Consider the following 19,755-nt stretch of genomic DNA (forward strand, 5'->3'; position numbering starts at 1 on the left):
TAGTCATGCTTTGGGAAAACATGATGCTTTTCAAATCTATGTAATTTATCTGGATTTGTGTTCAGCAGGACATGTAGTTAGCAAAGTTGTAGAGAAAATGTCAAGCTTTGCTTTGATGTAAAGTGTATGACAAATCTATAATTGCTTTTCTTCCATATGACTAATAGATACATTATTGTAAAGGCATGACTTTTGCACACAACCCAGTAACAGATACAAAGCTATGTGCGAGACGAATTGCATGAAATGCTCTCATTGTACTGTGGCATTTGGCAATTTATCAATCGCTTTGGGCAGGTTTGTGCGTTTGAGCAGAATATGCAAACTTGGCACGCCGTCGACAGAGTCGGGCGTGCAAACGTGGCACATGAAAAGTTAACTGCAGGGGACATTAACTCTTTGGCTCAAATTCACGAGGGTGGAACAATTCAAACCATGGTTTAAACCATGGGCAATTTGTATGGAGCCCCAAATGTTGCATGGCCTATTTCGTTATGAAATCAGTTATTTCGCTGACGAAATATTCATTGACTTTCGGATCCTTTTGTTGTAGCAGGTCGCAAATAAATAAAATATCTGGTCTCATCTAGATGGATGTCACAGACTAGCAGCCAAATAAAAGGCCACAAATAATTTTTTTGAAAATCCACAACCTAATAAAGTGAAAGAGATCGACAACAAATAATCATCACAATGATATGAGTCATTCATGCATACAAGTCATGCTTGATGTAAACTTTTCACTTTGCTATCAATGCACTAAGAAACGCCAATAATAAGTGCTATATGAAAAGTTATTCATTACCACTGCCATTATTATTATCGCTTACAAACAGTTTGGATTGACATTATTTTCATGACAACACATAGAACAATTTACCCCAAGCACTGTTGATGGATAGTAACCCAAACACATGAAAGGGAGCCCCAAATTGTAAGAAAATGAATTTAGTCAATACACACTACTCTCATGCATACCTTAATTTTGTGCGGGAATACAGGCCTGGGTGGTGGAGTAGGTTGAGCTATCGGTTGGGATGGAGCTTGCATCATTGGAGTAGCAGCTGGTCCTGGTCCTGTTCCTGGTCTAGGTTGGGCAGCCATTGGTTTCTGCACCACAGGACCATATGTCAGCTCGTCGCTAATGGCAACCAACAGTTTGCGGTCCAGCGGATGGTACGCCTCGAACTCCCACACCACAACCTCGATCTGTGGTTGCAAATTGGCAAGCAAAAGGAAAGTCACTCATGAGGCATATGATATCATCATTGGTGTGATCGATTGAGCTGCCCTTTTCTAACTCTTTGTTTGTTACATACTGTGTCACCACATTTTACACACAACACATTTACACATTTTACACAAGATTACACATAAGGCAGGGCTCGACACTAACGGTGGCCCGGTGGCCCGGGGCCACCAAAATTGAAAGTCGGGCCACCAAATTTTAAAAAAGGGACAAATTTGGTGGCCCGCCTCGGGCCACCAAAATTTTTTGAAAAGTACGTCAATTAATTCGTAACTTTTTGCGCCGGAAATTAGCAGTTATATTTGTTTAAAGGATGGATGAAAAGGACTGAATGAGTGCCTGAGAGTGAGTGTTGCGAGTTTGTTGAGGTTTATTCATGAGTAGATGTATGTCCAACTTCCAATTCTTACTATGACTGGATAAAACTTAGATATTTGACACATTTAAAAAAAACCAGGACGTTTAAATGTTTTTTATTGTTTTTTTTCGGGGCCACCAAATTTTTCTCTCGGGCCACCAAAAATTTGAAATTGAGGATTTTGGTGGCCCCATTGGGCCACCAAACAAAAAAGTTAGTGTCGAGCCCTGCATAAGGAATATAAGAACACCTAAGGACCTATTTTTCCAGTACTTGCAGTTATTCAGTCATTTAAGAACCCACAGCATGGAGTGACACATTCTATTTTACTCTAGTGTAAATCCGTTCACATGTGTGTGACATTCTTAAATGTGATTAGCTTTTGCAAGTTGCAACAATTATTCTCACAGCATGAATAACTTTTTTTTTTTCCAACACCTTCATTCCAACTTTGCTAGGTAGTCCCCTAACAGAGACTCCAGAAATCGATGCAATATATCACCACTGCAAAACTATGTTCCCACTCCTGCCAAATTTGAGATGTTTCAGAACTGCAAATGGACAACCGTGTGGAGTTGCTAACAATTGTGCTCATACTTGATGAAGTTTGTTAAAGGTAAAGTTTATCATTGGGGGCAGTGATTTAAAAAATGTTTAAATAATCACATTTGATGCATAGGTGTAGGTCAATTGTATCACAAAACATCCTACTATACAAACATTTTGCAATAAAGCCTATAATAAATGCCTTTAACTCCTGAAAAATAAAATCACTTGAAATAAGTGTAAAAAAAAATTCCACACATCTACCTCATTGTGAGCAAAGTGGCACTTGGATCCTGTGGGGCATCCATATGTCTTGTTGCGATGCCAACAGAGAAAAGCCTTGGGCGGGATCCCACTTGGGCGCTTTCGCACCTTCCAGAACCGCTCTTGTCCATTCTTGCACAACAGGCGGTGCACCACGCAGCGCGACGGGGCATCCCACGGGTGGCTCTTCTCACCGCCACCGGTGCACCTGGCCGGGTTTTGGGGGTTCTGAACACTCAGGATCTGCGGTGCACCGTCAAAGCAGTGTCGACACAAGAAGATAAACTGGCCGCCTAGCTTCTTGATCAGGTTGACTATCTTTGTATGTGCTATCCTTTCCATGGGCAGTGGCCCTGGGCCCACTCCAGGAGGCATGGCTCTCCCCGTATCTCCACCCGGACCAGGCCCCACAGTTTGCGGCACCCTGGTGGGGGGTAGAGTGCGGACCACTGCAGGTGGCTCCGGGAGTATGCTGTTGGGAGCTTGAGGTCGTTGGTGAGGGTACGCACCAGGAGGCTGCTGGGTACCGATTGGCTTCTTGGGTGGATGGTGAGGGTAGGCTCCAGGGGGCTGCACCAGTGGTTGGGAGGTGTGGACTGTACCTGCCTTGTTGTTTTGGGCGGGAGCTACTCGATTAGCCTGGGACGCAGCCTGCTTATTCTGCATGGCCATGATCTCCTGGTTGAGCTTATACCGGAGAGAGGCGACAACTTCTCGGCCCTTGAAGAGACCCTTTCTGTCAGCCTCCCACACCTCCATCTCCTCAATGCTGTGAGGAAACCAGCAACTTTCAGTGCTAATCTGTGAGGCAAAACAACAACAGCAACAAAGAAGATCAATGAAGCATCTGAGAAGACCGATGCTGCCAATCACATTAGCCCACGTGCCCAAGTCAACTAAAACATGATGAAAAACAGGTAAAATGAATGGGTGCTTGCCTGCCTGATAGTATGGGTCTCCATCCTAAATGTACAGGTAAAAGAAAAAAAAAAACTATTCCGATGCCCTGTCAGTGATTCAACATTGTTGGCATCTATGGTAAGTAGTTCACATTCAAGCATTAAAATTTTTTCTTTCAGTATCACTTTGTTGTTTTGATTTTTCGTCTCTAAAATTCTTTCTACTGCAAATCATTTTCTGAACATCTTTTAGTCAAGGTTTTGAGCAAAGCACTGACTAACATATCAAAACTGATTTATGAAAGAGCAAACAATATATTAGTAGTGATCGAAACATCATTTTTCTTTCTGCATTCTCCACACCCATAGGTGGAGATTTTGTATCTGGACAAACAATACTGCGTGTACAATGTTGATCATAGATATTCTTGCTTCAAGTTCATGCTGTACATCAATGAAATTTCACACAAAACCATCCGATGCCTATTGCCCCGAACCACAAATGCCTACTGGAGATTTGGATCACAGTCTCACCTTGCAGGGTATCCCAGCTTGGAACTGCTGGCACAGCTTGTAGGTGCCCGTGAAATCTTGCTTGGTGCGGGGGCGGATGCGTCCAAAGACTTCCCGCAGTCCGTTCCGCGGCGGCACGTGGAGGCGGCACACCAGCATCCCTCCCTGGCAGTGAGGCTTGTGGGTTGGGTTCTGCAGAAATCTGAGTTTTGACAACACGAAAGATGGCCCCAACGAATTACGGTCTACGGGAATGGATGCTTAGCTTCTCAAAAAGGGGAAAGCCCATTACTTGCTATGTTGACTTTAATTTACAGTTATCTTGAGCATCCAGAAAAGTAAGTGTTCCATGAAATCAGAGAAAATATGAAGTGGGATTTAGAAGCTGGTATTCTATACTTTGTACCTCATGTCCTAATAGTAGTAATGAATGATAAAAATTCTAACAAAAAAACTTCAAAAAGAGTTCAAAATCATAGAGATATGGTTTGATGCTGCATTTCTTCTCTCATTATGACAATACTGTAATGATGTATGTGTGTGTGTGCGTGTGTGTGTGTATGTGTGATGTGTGGGGGGGGGGGGTACCACATTCAGCCAGGGGAAATGCTACATAATACAATCAGTGCTTTGGATCTCTTGGAGTACTGTAAAAGTGGTTTTTTTCGCGTACAGATACTTTCGCGGTTTCCATCGGTGCTGACTTTTTCGCGTGTTTACATTCGCGGTCGGCAAAATCTGTGAATTGACAGTCGGCAAAAACTTTTATTTTCACATGAAAACCCAAATTAAAATCCAATTATTCTTTTATTTATTAAATAGAAGTTCAAATTAAATGCAGGCTTACCTGAAATCCCGTCTCTCTAGTACTTTATAACATGCTTGTACCTACATTGCGTGGTATCGCTGTGTGTGTTGACCATCAAAACACTCAATGCGCAGAATCTTTGTGTGTGCATGCACGCAACAGCGTTGTAACAAGCGACGAGTTCAAAACATTTTCGTGTGATGTTAAATTCGTGTGATGTTAAAGTCGCGTTTCAACCTCAAAGCGCAAAAATAAAACCACCGCGAAAGAAACCACTTTTACAGTGTTGTGTTGCAGCTACAACTTGTTACCCCATTGGGTACCGAGCTGGGTCATCATTGTCCCTGCCTTAAACTCATACATGTATTTGAGCAGTACTCACCTTCGAGTATCTACAGGCACGAGATTTACCTTGTACTTTCTGAATCTTGCGGAGCAGATCTTTGACATACACATTGCTTTTAACCATTGGGAACAGCTATCCCCCCCCCCCCCCCCCTTCTGAAGCATGTACTCTGAACAACCTCGTATCTCCTACCCAACAGAATGATTGTTGCCTAGCTTTAGTGAAAGTGAAATTTGAAGAAGCAAAAAATGCCAATTTTAACCCTTGGGCATAATTCCCAACTTGTTTAATACTGATGCTACATCATGACCCATGCAGCACACTAGACCTACCACAATTATTTAAGTGTAATTGTAAGCAATCTAGCACAGGCATGGCTTTGTCTTTTCTCCTTCTTCTTTTTTTTGCAAAGAAATATTATCTTTGCACATTATCGTTTGCATATATTTTCATATTTGTTTTAATCTTATTGCTCGCACATATTTCTATATTTGTTTTATTAGTTCCTGTATTGATTATTTTCCCACTTCAAAGGAGATTCCTGATGGACGGGAAATAAAACCGTTACCAAAATTTAAGTTCATACAGTACTAACAGAGCGAGAGAGGAAAGATTACCTGAAGGAGTACAGCCCATACTCATTCGGCACTTGATAGAAGCACTTTTGGCAGGCCAGTTTGAAGTCGTAGCCAGCCAGCCACGCTCTCGTTTCGTCTGAAATGACGGGAGGGTTCATATTTCTGACGACGGGCGGTGGGGTAGTCTGGACTCTTGGTGGCGATGTCTTTGGAATGGCACCATTGACCACTGCTGGCCTGGGACCGTTGTAAGGCCCTGGTGGTAACTTTGGGCTTCTGGTGGCAGCGGGTGCTGGTTGCCTGGTAGGTGCTGGGGATGCAGGTCTCATGGGTGCTGATCTTGGGCTGTGACCTTTGACCTTGGCAGGCTGTACCGATTCTTGCTGTTTGGACTTCTTCCTGCCTGTAAGAGAAGCAGCACAATCACAATCAGAGTCCAGTTCTTGAAAAGTATCAGTGACCCTGGTGAACTGAAACATCATCTATTATGGATTTTTATGCTGTTTTTTTTTTTTAATTCTTTTTTACTATTCCTGACTCCCTCACTTACCTGGCATATATTTCATCAAATTGAATGTGCATGTATTCTTCAACAAACACTTTGTGACAAAAGTAACAGTTGTCAATATATCATTTAGTAAGCAATTTCTTTAACGTCATTTAACCAGTTGAGGACGAGTCCTAAGTATACTTGGGCAGGTGTCTATGGGAAATGTGTACATGAAAATATGATGCAACAAAGGATTCTGATAAACCAATGAACCAAGCAGGAAGGAATCTTGAACAGAATTAAAGCTACTTTGGTAACTATCACCAGATATCCAGAACTGAAATTTGGCTCTTTAAACACAAAACACATATCTTAGGGGCTACCGCAAAATCAACCCATACAATGTTCATTATTGGGTTTGGCAACAAACAGTGATGATGAAGATGCGGATGATGACGGTGATGATGGTTATGACGGTGATGATGGTGGTGGTTATGACGATGATGATTTCTGTTCAACATCTACTGTTCTGTTCTATCTAAAACGTCTAGTGGTTTTCACTTCCACACATAGGATTTGGCATACAGGTTGAAACTTGCCAATTTAACAAAATGCGGTTCACAGGTCTGCCAACATTCCCACATCCAAATCAGTGAGATTCCACACAGCAATCTCAGAGATGTCTGTGTGTTACATGCATTTACATGGGCGAAAATGATTCCCAAATCGGGGAGATTTTAATATTCTCTTATTCAAACATGAACAGATTTTGACATTTTCAGGGAGACTCCTCCAGAATCAGGGAGACTTGGCAGCTCTGGGTTCAACAAAGAGGGCTAATCTCGAATGTGTCTTACCAGGAGTTTGGTATCCGAGGTCCAGGTCATCGTATAAGCTCAGATGGGGAGGCTGATCAATATGAGTAAGAATAAAGCAAAACAAAAGAAAAAGAGACTTATTAGATGCAAGTGCTAAAGACAGGAAATACTTGTACTAGTACATAGGCTGGTTATGTGATTTACAACAGAGAGTACTGCCCAGGCTAGAACAGTATTGCTCGAGTCATAGACTTGACTTTTGACAAATACATAATTACAGAATAATAAGATATGGGGTGGTGTGCACATAATCAATCCCCTTGGATTTCCTGGTCATATACATGATTTTTGTTGGGTTTTCTCACAGTTCAGATCTCTTATAAAAAATAACTATATAATTTATACAAGAGTGTAGAAATCATGCTATGAAGTCATACACTTTCTCCAACAGGGTGGTATTTGAAATGCGCCGCCACATACTATCTCACCGGACAAAGCATGCCCACAACAGTTCAATAATTCCACTCACTGGGGAGCGAATCCAACCATGCTTCTGTATTGAAGCCCACATATTGAACATGATATTCAAACAAATACTCAGTTTTCTGCCCAACACCAACTAATACAAGCTGGGATCTAATCTATAACAAGCTTTGATACTGAATTGGGTTTCATTACAATTTCTTTTCATTACTCGAATATGGTTATAATTGTACAAAATACAGAGAAAAATTTGCTCCTGAAAATTTACAGACTTTGTTATTTTATCGCATTGACATTCAAAGCTTTGCATTTCATTTGTATCCCTGACATTAGTTTCATTGATAGTGCAATTCATTTGGGGGGGAAAAAAAAAGAAAATTGGAAATAAACTCAACTCTACTCAACTAAACTTGACTCAACTCAACTCTACTAAACTCAACCCACACAACTCAATCCATACTACTCAACTCGACTTGAACCCTACTCAACTCACCAGGAAAGAGACAGGCATTTAAGTATTTTTGGAAGATGAAAGTTTCTGTCTTTTTACATGTGCATATACATGGAACTCATTCACATTTTCATCATTAAGCTAAAGTGTAAATTCACATTCAAATCTTAGTTGGCGTCTTCAACTTAAATAAATACTGAACCAGATGTTGTTCTTTACCTGTGCCTCACCCTTGGGCAACGTCACACCAAAGTCATCCAATCCGGCGATGTCTGAAGATGGAAAAAATTAACAGAGAAATAGCATGTATTTCTAGCGAAGATTAAGTTCTGTGTACTCAAAACGTAAGAATACTTTATATAAGATGTTATCCATGGTACTGTAGTTCATAACTTTGCCTCAGTGTCGACAAGGGGGTTGCCTCACGTAGCAACAGCAAAAATACACAAGACTGATTTGAGCAAAGGTGATTTAATGCAAAGCAGGTAATGAAGGGAGCTTGGGACAAGGTTTCATGAGCTAGAACTAGAGAGCTAGATTTAAGCATGCCAGTGTAAGGGTCTTCCATATTTGTGACTTCACAGTTATCTTCAATGCCAGGAGAAATCTTAACTTGAGCATCATTCTTATGGAATAAAATTAGTCACTTTGACCTATGACATCACTAAGTTTCCCATCAGCCGTCAGAACAATACAAGGTTGCCTGAGGTAATTGGTTGATATTTTTTCTACTAATATCTGGGTGCAAAGTTTGGAAACAATGGCCGAAGTTGAGAAATTTGGATGGAATTGGTTTGTGTGCCTGTGTGTCCTTCTGTTATTTTACCCTTTTTTCTTTGTAAATCCAGTATATCGAGTGGCCCATATCTCCCCTGTCTTTTCTGTAGGTCTTTCTTTCCAATAATGCAATGATTTTGAACGAATAGTTTGATAAAGGTCATGCACTTGCTCATATTCTCTTTTGCATAAAATGTATAGTTTATGTCTACATTTTTGTAGTACATTGATTTGATTGATTAGTTGTAATTGTTGCATCTGAAAGACTTTGTGACACTGGAAATAAAATTTTATTTGAATTGAATTGAATTTGGAATTGAACTGAATTATCTCCTCTTGCTGGATTTTGGCTCTGGCTGGGGGTTTGACTAGTCTCACATAAAGACACTGTGCTTGTTCCTCTAACACTGTAATAAGCTACAGAGCCTTTGGTTAAGGCTAGGTGCAGGGGGAGGGGTGGTACAGTGCTTTGGACACATCAAGTGATACCACATCAGACTTCTTACTTTGGTTTGGTCTGTCTGAAGAAACAGACTCCAACTCGGAGTCATCATCATCATCATCATCATCGTCATCATCATCTTCGTCTGAATCCTCCTCGATCTGGACCTCCACTTCCCTGCGGGGGCGATTCTGACGCCTTGATCGGGACTTCTTCTTCTTGGTCTTCTGCAATAAGATATGCAGAAATGGTGCTGACAATGTGATGGATATACTGTCAATTCCTACTTTTGCAAACTTAACTTTCTAAAAGCTACTGCATTATTGACTTTCAAAAACTTTGTTGTCAAATGAACTCTTAGGGAAGTGAAAACAAGCAAGCCTTTTCTTAGGCATCTTAGGAATATTACAACTTGTTCAAATACATAATACATTTTATAATATCATCTGTTCACCACTATTGGCAAGGTGCAATAAGAATGTAATTGTGCATTAGGTTCAACATGTACGGTAGTGACAAAATTGCGGGGAAATACTGAAATAGGGGCGGTATTAATACCCCCTCTTCCTGCATTTCTTCCATCATCGCCCAATGGCCATCGACATCAGCATCACCAGACGCATTGTCATCATCATCATCATCATCACTACCACCATCATCCCAACTGATCAGCCAGCAAAGCCACTGCCATCAACATAATGATCCACAACGAGAAAATGATCATGAGCATTATCGTACTGCCTGTTTGACTGGCTGCTGTTTGGGCTGCTTTGGCAGGCCCTGCTTTGGGAGCCACTTCTCATCGGCCCCCGTCTGGGTCTTGGGAGCCGTCGAGGCGGGGCCCCAAGCCGTCGTCTTTGGTGCTTGAGGCTCCTTGCATATGTTGGCCCAGGAGGGTGGTTTGGCCGACCCGGTGCTCTGCCGCTGCGGCTGGTTCTGCTGTAGAATCTCATCGATTTGTGCAGTGACTCTTTCAAAGTGTGCCTTGTCCCACTGGAACTGTGTTGGGGAAAGAGGAAAGTGGAGGGTGGGAGGGAGAGTGGGGAGGAGTAAAAACATGGTTTCAATAGCAAATTAAGCTGATAACAGCAGAATATAACACTGCAGAAACAGAAAGCACCCTGATACTTGCCAGCAGGCTCATTTCTGTACACTGTATTATGTAAATGTACTTACTGACAATGATGGCGGGGTTTACAGCTTCTTCTTTTTTCTTCTTCTGATGAGCAAGGTCAGGTACTTTTAAGCAGGCATGACAGTAATTATTTTATATCAATGAAATTCCATGTGATAATGTCCAGTACTGCAAAAACTAAAAATTCTGAAAATTAAACTGGAAGGCTGGTAAAAAGTAGGGGAAGAAACATATCAACAGTTCCCAATGTGAATTTAGACGAAACAATAGCTATTGAACTGCATTTCTTGTTTGTCCTTACCGAATTGAAACCTCACAGAACTGCTTCGCTTGCAAGATGTTTTTGATCAAAACAGTTTTTCCTTCAGTTGATTTGGTTGATAGTTCATCTTATGTTGAATCACAAAATGTGAAACATTCAGAGTCAACAACTTACATGAATACCACATACATGCATCAGCTGGAAACGGTGTCCTCATAGATTTATCACAAATCTACCCCAAGCATGACAAAAAGTACTTCAAAGGCGTAAGATCGGGTGCAATCAAAACTCACTGGTTTGTTTGAGAGACGACTGATTTTCTTGCGGCAACCTTCAAGCTTGGTGCGGAGGTGCGGCTCTCCATTCCTGTGTTGAGTTAGAACCCCTTCGCACTCTGCCAGGACTTGGATCTCTTCAGCATACCGATTGTCAGGGTCTCCATTGAGCACTTTTTACCAGGAAATGTGGGATTAAAACATTTCATTTAATCATTTTCTAAATGTACATTTTATCTTTTTACAGTATCAACATAGCACAATATATGATTAGTATTACAATACTGGCTACTACTCAGGGGTGAATAAACTATCTACAGTGTATTATATATTACCTAACTACGTGCATCAGCTAAGTGCACAAAGTACTAAAGTAGTGTGTACTTGATAACAAGTTGACAACTCCTCTGGTACAGCTGTAAACATTCACAGCAAACCAATCCACACTATGACAGCAGCATTTATTTGATGAACCCAGGAAGGTGGGATGAACCTAATCATTCTATCTTGAATTACATATAAAATGTATATGCAATAAATGCAACATGAACAAAAACTAGAAGCTTACACATATGCACAGAAATACACCCACATCCCGCCCAGGGGTGTATCCAGGATTTTTTCTGGGGGGGTCGTAACCCAAATTTTTGGACCTTTACCTTTGGAAGGGAGCGGAGCGACCGAGCGGGGGGAGGGTGTGGGAGGGGGGTGTCCCCCCTTCCACGGTAGGGAGTTTTTGAATTCTATATCTTAAAATGGGGCAATTTGGTGCATACAAAAGTGACTTTTTCGGCATGGCAGTGCAGCTTAGAAATAAGGTAAATTATGGCATACTAAAACTAAGTTACGAAATTTACGAGGTTTTTGACAATTTGCTGGAACACCACCTGGTCACTTTTTTTTCCTGTTGTAGGCCTATATAGAGTAAAAAGCCCTAAAAAAAAATGTCTTTTACAAAAAGTGGACCTCTTGAAAATTTGGGGGGGTCGTACGACCCTCCCGACCCCCCCTTGCATACACCCATGCCGCCCACCCAACCCCCCCCCCCCCCCCACACACACACACACAATTTGAGGCTATGCTCTTGTTACCACTGAACAGCATGGAAGTTCTTGAAATTTCACACCATCTGATAATAACTCTCATTCCGTGATAGCAATCACAGTGCTACTACCTGAAGGGGTAATGGAATTCATAACAGCCCATCATGGAATCTCAGTGCATTTTCCATGAGATTGACTGGCAAAATTATCCTTTGTGCCAGCAAACACGACACTTACAATTTTGTGCAATTACAAAATCATCCCTCACTGAAACATATGTTGGGTGGCCCATCAGCTTTGGTGTTTACAAGATCAACATACATATCCTCGATATTGAAACATGGAGGAAACAGGCATGAGTTTCACAACATTACTGTTTCATGCACAACAGATTTACTGACTGTCCTAATTTCTGAGCTGTGGGCTGATTTCTACAGTTGTAGGGTACCAAGGCTTTGCTATTGTTCTCGGTACATGCACCCATGATCCAATAAGTTTTGTCAGGAGATTCCCTAAGGTTGATAACATCCGCCATAGTTGGCACTGGAGACGATATGGTTTGAACAATGTGTCAAGCAAAGCACAGAACAGAATGTGACACTGATAAAGAGTCACTCACCGTGTTTTGAATCTTTGAGGGCGATGTCGAAATGTCTCTGTCAATGAGAAAGAGAGCAGTCGTTCAATCTTGGAAACTTTTCTGGTTTCAAACAATGACATGATATCAGGATTTTCGATTATGAAGTGCAATATATGTATCAAACTGAGGCATTGCTGGCAAGTTTGTGACAAGGAATACTAATTATTTATAACTATTTATGGTCATCTTGTGAGGCAAATATTGAAGGAAACCAAAACTCAAAGAGCAATGTGGATTGAGTGAAAGCAGCAACATTAGTAGAACACTTCAGTGAAAGTTTGAGGAAAATCAAACAATCAATGCAAAAGTTGTGAATTTCTAAAAGTTTTTTTTAAATAGTTCTAAAATGCGAGTTAGGGATGGAAACAATCAATGTAACAATGTCAATCAGTATAATCAAAGCTAACTGGATGTTTTATGATACAACATAACTATGCATCAAATGTCATAACTCGAACAGTTCTTTAATCACTGCTCTCAACAGTAAACAATGGCTTTAATTTCCATGAATTTGTAAAAGCTTAAAGGACAAGTTCACCTTCATAAACATAAGGATTGAGAGAATGCAGCAATATTAGTAGAACACATCAGTGAAAGTTTGAGGAAAATTGGACAATCGATGCAAAAGTTATGAATTTTTAAAATTTTTGTGTTGGAACCGCTGGATGAGGAGACTACTACAGCTTGTGAGTCATATGCGTACAACAGTATAAAGAAAATGTAAAGAAAATTCAACATATTTTCACTTTTTTCGCATAATAAAAGAGCACTTGACTTGCCTCTTTCTAAAGGCAGGGGGAATAATATTACCCATAACATTTGTCGGTTACGAGTCGGGGGAATGTGTGCTTTTTTTAAAAGATGAAATTTTGTGAAATTCTCTTTATATTTTCCTTACATTGTTGCACGCATGTGACATCTCAGTTATTCACACACTGCAGTAGTCTTCTCATCCAGCGGTTACTGCACAAAAACTTCAAAAATTCATAACTTTTGAATGGATTTTCCGATTTTCGTCAAACTTTCAATGATGTGTTCTACTGATATTGCTACATTCTCTCAATCCTTATGTTAATGAAGGTGAACTTGTCCTTTAATTGGGATCACCCACCAGTTTCATTCCACAAGCCGCTCGTAGGAGGAGAACGTTTTCCTCTTTCTTGCTGTCATCCCTCTTCCGAAAGCCAAACTGCGAGAGGATGTCGTACATAACCAGAGCCTGAGTGAGGAAACCACCAGCTTCCATCCACAGCTTGTCGTCCAGGAATGCATAGCTAAGCTTCTGGAGGTCGTCGATGATGCTGCGGAAGAATTGCTGTTCCCCGGGCGACGAGAAGAAGATAAAATTTCAATCAACAGATATGTAAGCAACAGGTCTCAACAGGTGTTTGTGCAAATGTCAATTGGAAGCTATGTCCCCTCACAATTCATTATTTTGACCAAACATGAAGAAATAATGGTAACAGACACACACGAGTATTGCATAACCAAGACCTCTGAGAGATACATCCCAACATTTGAGCTACGATCTTGCCTTTAGAGACAAGAAACTTAATTGGCCTGTCACAACAAAGCCAGTTGTAGGCCTTTTGATATATCATGAAAACCGTCTTGAATTATTTCCAAAATGTCGCTAATGATATCGTTAAAGACTAGTCCTGAGTATACTCGGGCAGGTGTCTATGGGAAATGTGTGTTATATTCACAATTAGCTGTTAATTGCCTCACTACAATATTGATAAATTCCTATAGATGTTGTGAAAAAGTCGATACAAATTCATCTGCTTCACCATGCAAAAGCACACTCTCAAACAGTAATTCACATCTATATCCACACATACATACAATCACAGCAAAGCTTGGAATTTTCTTCAACTTTGCTGTACTTCATTTCTCGCATACAAGCTTCTGTAAAAAATTGCATGTCTTTGAAAAAGATAAGATTTTCAGAAAGTGCTCATGCATTGCGGTTGAAAAATAAGGTGGCACACAGGGTGGTTACACTGTGGCACATGAAGAGCTAAGAAAGCCAAACAAAATGTGCATGTACAGGGATTGACATCAGCAGTGGCTCAAGGCTACTAAAAATTGATGCCGGGCCACCAAATTCCTAAAAGGGCTATCTTCTGGTGGTCTGATCATGCACTTAAGATTAAAAATTTATTATATGTCCTCTTCTTTTGGCTAATGCATTTTTTTTTTTTTTGGGGGGGGGGGGGGGCACCAATGTATCAGATTCAAAGAGTATAGGGGCCCCAACAGGCCAAGTTGGTATTGAGCGCAGCTATTTTACTACAGTACATTATTTTATCTTTACCTCAGGCATGGTGACCAGAACGAAGGGTGGCGATGACCTGCAAGAGAGAACAAGGCAGAAGTAAATATTACATTCCGTGGGATAGCATCGTTATCGTATCAATCATTAAAATCATACAATACTGCATACAACAAATTGTGATACCTCGTGTGCAGTAACTCACTGGAAATAAAACTGCACAGCTCACTGGGGTAAGACCTGTTGTCTGTCTGTCTGTCTGTCTGTCTGTCTGTCTGTTCTTTTGATCATCAATAACACTGGAGTACACAATCATCATATAGGTTGTATACGATACATGCTATTCAAACAAAGAAACAGGGTTACATTTAAACTGGCAAAGAATAAAAGCAAAGTTAGGGAACTCGACGTATCGCAGGAGCTGTCAAGGCTCACTGGTTAAGACCATGGACCGTCAACAAAGAGGTTCCTGATTCATGTCCCCCTGACAGCTGCAGTTATACCCCCTAGGCAAGGCACTTTATCCTCATTGCTTGGTACCTTAGAAGGGGACTAGAAGCCATTGGTCCTGTGGTTGCTTGCTTACAAGCATTTATTGCTCCCTTAGTGGACACTCACATGTTAAACATAAATCAAAATCAATCATTCAAATACAAAATTTCATGAAACAGAAAATCATAATTATGTTGTAATTCTCTTAATTGTGGGTTTAAAAAAAGGATATATTACAAATATTTCTTGAGGGGGAAGGGTAACTTAAATACCCCATCTGAAAATATCTCTTTTGAATGTAGGGCTCTGGTACTCCGAAAATTTGTTCACGAAAAGTAATATAAAAGTTCATCATGCTCAGTCTGGGTATGAATAGACAAAGGGCAGGCAATTTACTGCATGTGATGCAAAGACATCTAGGTATTGGCTTTGTATGTTATAGTATTTATTGCATGGTACAGATTCAACTTAATTTCCAACCTCCTCCTAGTCATGACAAAGTCCTAATACTCTCTTGACGTTCCAATAAAGCAGTGTCGACTGCATTAATGGAAGAAAATTATGGTGCATACATCATTGGTTTGCAATATCCTGCAAGCAAGTCAAAACATGTTTACATCACATAGTAAATTTCTGTTTTTATACCTACACAAAGAAGAGATCAAACACTGTAAAGCAACTACATGAATGAATCATCCAATCACACCGAAACTTGGCAAGCACATTAAGCATGTTCTTGTTTACATTGAAAGTACAAAACAATTTTGGAAAGTTCTTGCAGAATTTTTGTGCATCCTTCCATAGGCCTTATCTGAATTGGTCATAAAATGAAAGGAAAGGCAAATTTGACCAAAGATCGATGGGTCTTCAAAAGCTGCGAAAGTAGTTTCCCTATGTCAAAACTTCAGGCTAAGTAAATGAGAAAGAGAGACAAACGATAGGACTACCCCTCTAACAAATACAGGAGGTTCTTGTCTAAACCAAAACAGCACATAAGAAATTTTAAAGGACAAGTTCACCTTCATGTACATGTGGAATGAGTGAATGCAGCAATATTAATATTAGAACGCATCAGTGAAAGTTTGGGGAAAATCTGACAATCCATTCACAAGTTATTAATCTTTAAAGTGTCTACACAGTCACTGCTGGATGAGAAGACTACTACAGTGTTTGATGTCACATGCGTACAACGATATAAGGAAAATATAAAGAGAATTTCACAAATTTTTATTTTTGTTGAAGTGCACATTTTCTCGACTTGTCGCTGACGTATGTTAAGGGTAATATCATTTCCCTTGCCTTCTGAAAGAGGCAAGTCAAGAGTTCTTTTATTATGCAAGAAAATGAAAATATGTTGAATTTTCTTTGTTTTCTTTATATCGTTGTACACATACAACATCACAGGCTGTAGTAGTCTTCTCATCCAGCAGTGACTGAGCAGAAACTTCAAAATTTAATAACTTTTTAACGGATTGTCCAATTTTCCTCAAACTCTCACTGATGTGTTCTACTAATATTGCTGCATTCACTCAATCTACATAATGGTTACGAAGGTGGACTTGTCCTTTAAGGAAATGAAGTACATATACTGTACTATGTCTAGGTCCCAGAATCATCATAATAGAGTACTGCAGACTTCAGACAGACAGAATAAGAGAAAACTAGAGAGGGGCCGTCAAAGGCGGCAGACCCACGCCTAAGTACAAAGTCGGGGTAAACATAATGTGCATTCGGTCATCTACCAGAATTCGGCCACTTAATTGCCAGTGTGCTTTATCACCAGCCAGTGAGTTCTACCAAAGATCGTACACTGAAGTGTACGATCTTTGGTTCTACAGTCACATCACACGCAAATCACATCATTACACATACGGTATTAACACTCATTCACGTACAGGAAAGTCCTTAAGTCTCCTCCAAAAATCCATCGAAAATCCCAAATTCCACCGTCAAAAGTGCAGAATCGGAACTTTTCCAAGCGCGCGCGAATTAAGTCCAGTTTTAAGAGTATTGTCTACGCGACGGGTCGCGGAAAAAGCGCTAAAAATCGAGAAATACGCCGTTTTCTTGCGGGATATTTTGATTATAGCAAGCCGAGAGTGTGATGATATCAAAGGTCGTATGAGTGTACGATCTTTGATGGTATCCACAAAAGCAAAAAAGAAAAACAAAATTTACGTACCCCCTAGGCAATTACCCCTATGATTAGTGTCTACGGGAATTATTCAATGCAAGGGTTGAATGCAAATGTCTACTGCACCAGTATTCGGCCACCAACGAGCGCCGCAACGTCCCCGGTGCAATTTTGCACCAACAGTGTAGAGCGCGATGCATTTTCAGCGGCCTTGCACACGCATTGACATTGAGCACGCATATCGTGCAGTGTGACTGCGACCGAGCAAAATGCTCCTCCAACGAAAAAAACAATCAATGTTAATTTGAAAAATCATCAAATATCAAAGGTCGTATGAGTGTACGATCTTTGATGGTATCCACAAAAGCAAAAAAGAAAAACAAAATTTACGTACCCCCTAGGCAATTACCCCTATGATTAGTGTCTACGGGAATTATTCAATGCAAGGGTTGAATGCAAATGTCTACTGCACCAGTATTCGGCCACCAACGAGCGCCGCAACGTCCCCGGTGCAATTTTGCACCAACAGTGTAGAGCGCGATGCATTTTCAGCGGCCTTGCACACGCATTGACATTGAGCACGCATATCGTGCAGTGTGACTGCGACCGAGCAAAATGCTCCTCCAACGAAAAAAACAATCAATGTTCATTTGAAAAATCATCAAAATACGGGCCAGTTTGTGATGACGGAGAACGAACTTTCATAAATCTAGAAGGACATAGTCCCTCAAATAGGCCTAAACGTAAATTTCGGAATTCTTACGAACATTTGAGCAGCGAAGTCGGATCGTTGGGGAGTTTATGTGTTCGTATGGTAGCGGAAAATCGCAAAGTGAGAAACGGGAAATTTTCGGAATGGTCACTATACCATGGGGTCAAAACTTCAAGGTCACACAGAATTTGCAAGGGTCAACCGATTATCACCAAAATCTAATCGATTCTTTCCTGTCATTATCCAAACATTCCCTGAACATTTCGTGCAAATCCGTTTACCCGTTCTCTTGTTATCTTGTACACAAACAAACAAACAAACAAACAAACAAACAAACAAACAAACAAACAAACAAAAAAACAAAAAAACAAACAAACAAACAAACAAACATACGGAACCCTTTACATAACCCCCTGCCGATTTTCATCGGCGTGGGTAATCATACAAAATCAGAGAGATAGACACAGGAAGAACAGCTTCAATGCAGAAAGAATTACAGAGAAAGATTTTTATATAAGAAGAGGGGAGGGATAGATAGACAGACAGAATCAGAGATTTATAGACATACAACACAGGGAGAAGGGTAGAAAGACAGAATGAATCAGAAAAAAAAAAGAAAAGGGATAGACAGACAGACAGACAGACAGACAAATCAGAAAGACACACAGATGAAAAGAAAAGGAAGAAGGTAGAGAAAGGGTCAGATGAATGGAGAAATACAAATGGGGAAACAGACAGACAGAACTACACAGACACAGCCAAACAGATCAGTAGAAATAGACAGAGGAGAGAGAGAAGGAGAGAGAGAGAAGGAGAGAGAGGAAAGGAGAAAGGTAGAGAAGGAGGGGAAATGAAAGGAACATACTGTAGAGAGACAGCAGTTCCGCTTTCATTATTCAAGTATGGGTTATGTTACAGCTTACCAGGTACAACATAGATGGCAATACATATGTACAGTACATGCACCAAGCATAACAGGCGCGAGGACAGTGTACTCTGTACTTTGGCGCCAATGCACGTACACGGAAGAACACAGAATGTATTCCCAAACATTGTATCAGGCAAAACACATGTCTATGAACCTGACCTACATACATGTGATGCGTAGCAACACTTGTAGCGTGATTTGAACACTGCATGTTGCCTTCATTATTATGCATACAAAGGCAGCTTGATTTTGTGCAACTAAATCATGCTCCACTCGTTATTGTGTGGGACAATGGATAAAATAATGTGTCTGTGAGGCAAATGTTAATGTCTAGACACAGCGGTGAAAATAAAGAACCAAGAAGAAAGAATGCTACTTTTTTTTTGGATATGGCAGTATCCTATCCAGACACTAAGTTTTCTGTTATGTACAATTACCTAATGTAGGTACATAAATGTATGGCCCATTATGCATTGTATGTTACACTGTTTATAATGTTATATTCTTCACATTTTCTAGTCCTGTAGTCAGAAATTTGCTGAACATTGTAATAATGACTAGTAACCTTTTTACAGTATGTGCTACCTCACTCCATACTTGCCAACTCTACCGCATTTGGCGGTAGACTACCTCTTTTGAAAGATTTCATTAGCATTCAAGCTAGCGCTGCTCACATAGGCATCCTGGATTCTACCGCTTTCTCAAATGAAAATGTTGGCAAGTATGACACTCCTTAACCTCCACGACAGCAGCAAGATGTTTGAAGTGCCCACAAAGATTTTATGATAGTCCACAAAAAAAAATAATAATGAAATGCAAAATTCATCTTATTCAGGT

General features: G+C 40.5%; 1 protein-coding gene across 1 annotated transcript in view; it reads right to left on the reverse strand.

Annotated features, from left to right (window-relative positions):
• The window catches only part of LOC139717027 (3'-5' exoribonuclease HELZ2-like), a 79,675-nt gene that overhangs the window by 43,494 nt on the left and 16,426 nt on the right, over window positions 1-19,755 (reverse strand). The window contains exons 3-14 of the mRNA XM_071628541.1: window positions 14,695-14,731; window positions 13,489-13,692; window positions 12,357-12,393; window positions 10,713-10,867; window positions 9,761-10,021; window positions 9,087-9,249; window positions 8,023-8,075; window positions 6,909-6,960; window positions 5,601-5,964; window positions 3,851-4,031; window positions 2,418-3,218; window positions 979-1,209 (exon numbers count right to left, since the gene is read on the reverse strand). Coding sequence (XP_071484642.1) covers window positions 979-1,209; window positions 2,418-3,218; window positions 3,851-4,031; window positions 5,601-5,964; window positions 6,909-6,960; window positions 8,023-8,075; window positions 9,087-9,249; window positions 9,761-10,021; window positions 10,713-10,867; window positions 12,357-12,393; window positions 13,489-13,692; window positions 14,695-14,731 — 2,539 coding nt within the window. The remainder of the gene's footprint in view (window positions 1-978; window positions 1,210-2,417; window positions 3,219-3,850; window positions 4,032-5,600; window positions 5,965-6,908; window positions 6,961-8,022; window positions 8,076-9,086; window positions 9,250-9,760; window positions 10,022-10,712; window positions 10,868-12,356; window positions 12,394-13,488; window positions 13,693-14,694; window positions 14,732-19,755) is intronic.

Source organism: Diadema antillarum, unplaced genomic scaffold (genome assembly GCF_040938485.1).
Source record: "Diadema antillarum isolate AM-2024a unplaced genomic scaffold, OU_Dant_1.0 scf00000071, whole genome shotgun sequence".
Classification (NCBI taxonomy): domain Eukaryota; kingdom Metazoa; phylum Echinodermata; class Echinoidea; order Diadematoida; family Diadematidae; genus Diadema; species Diadema antillarum.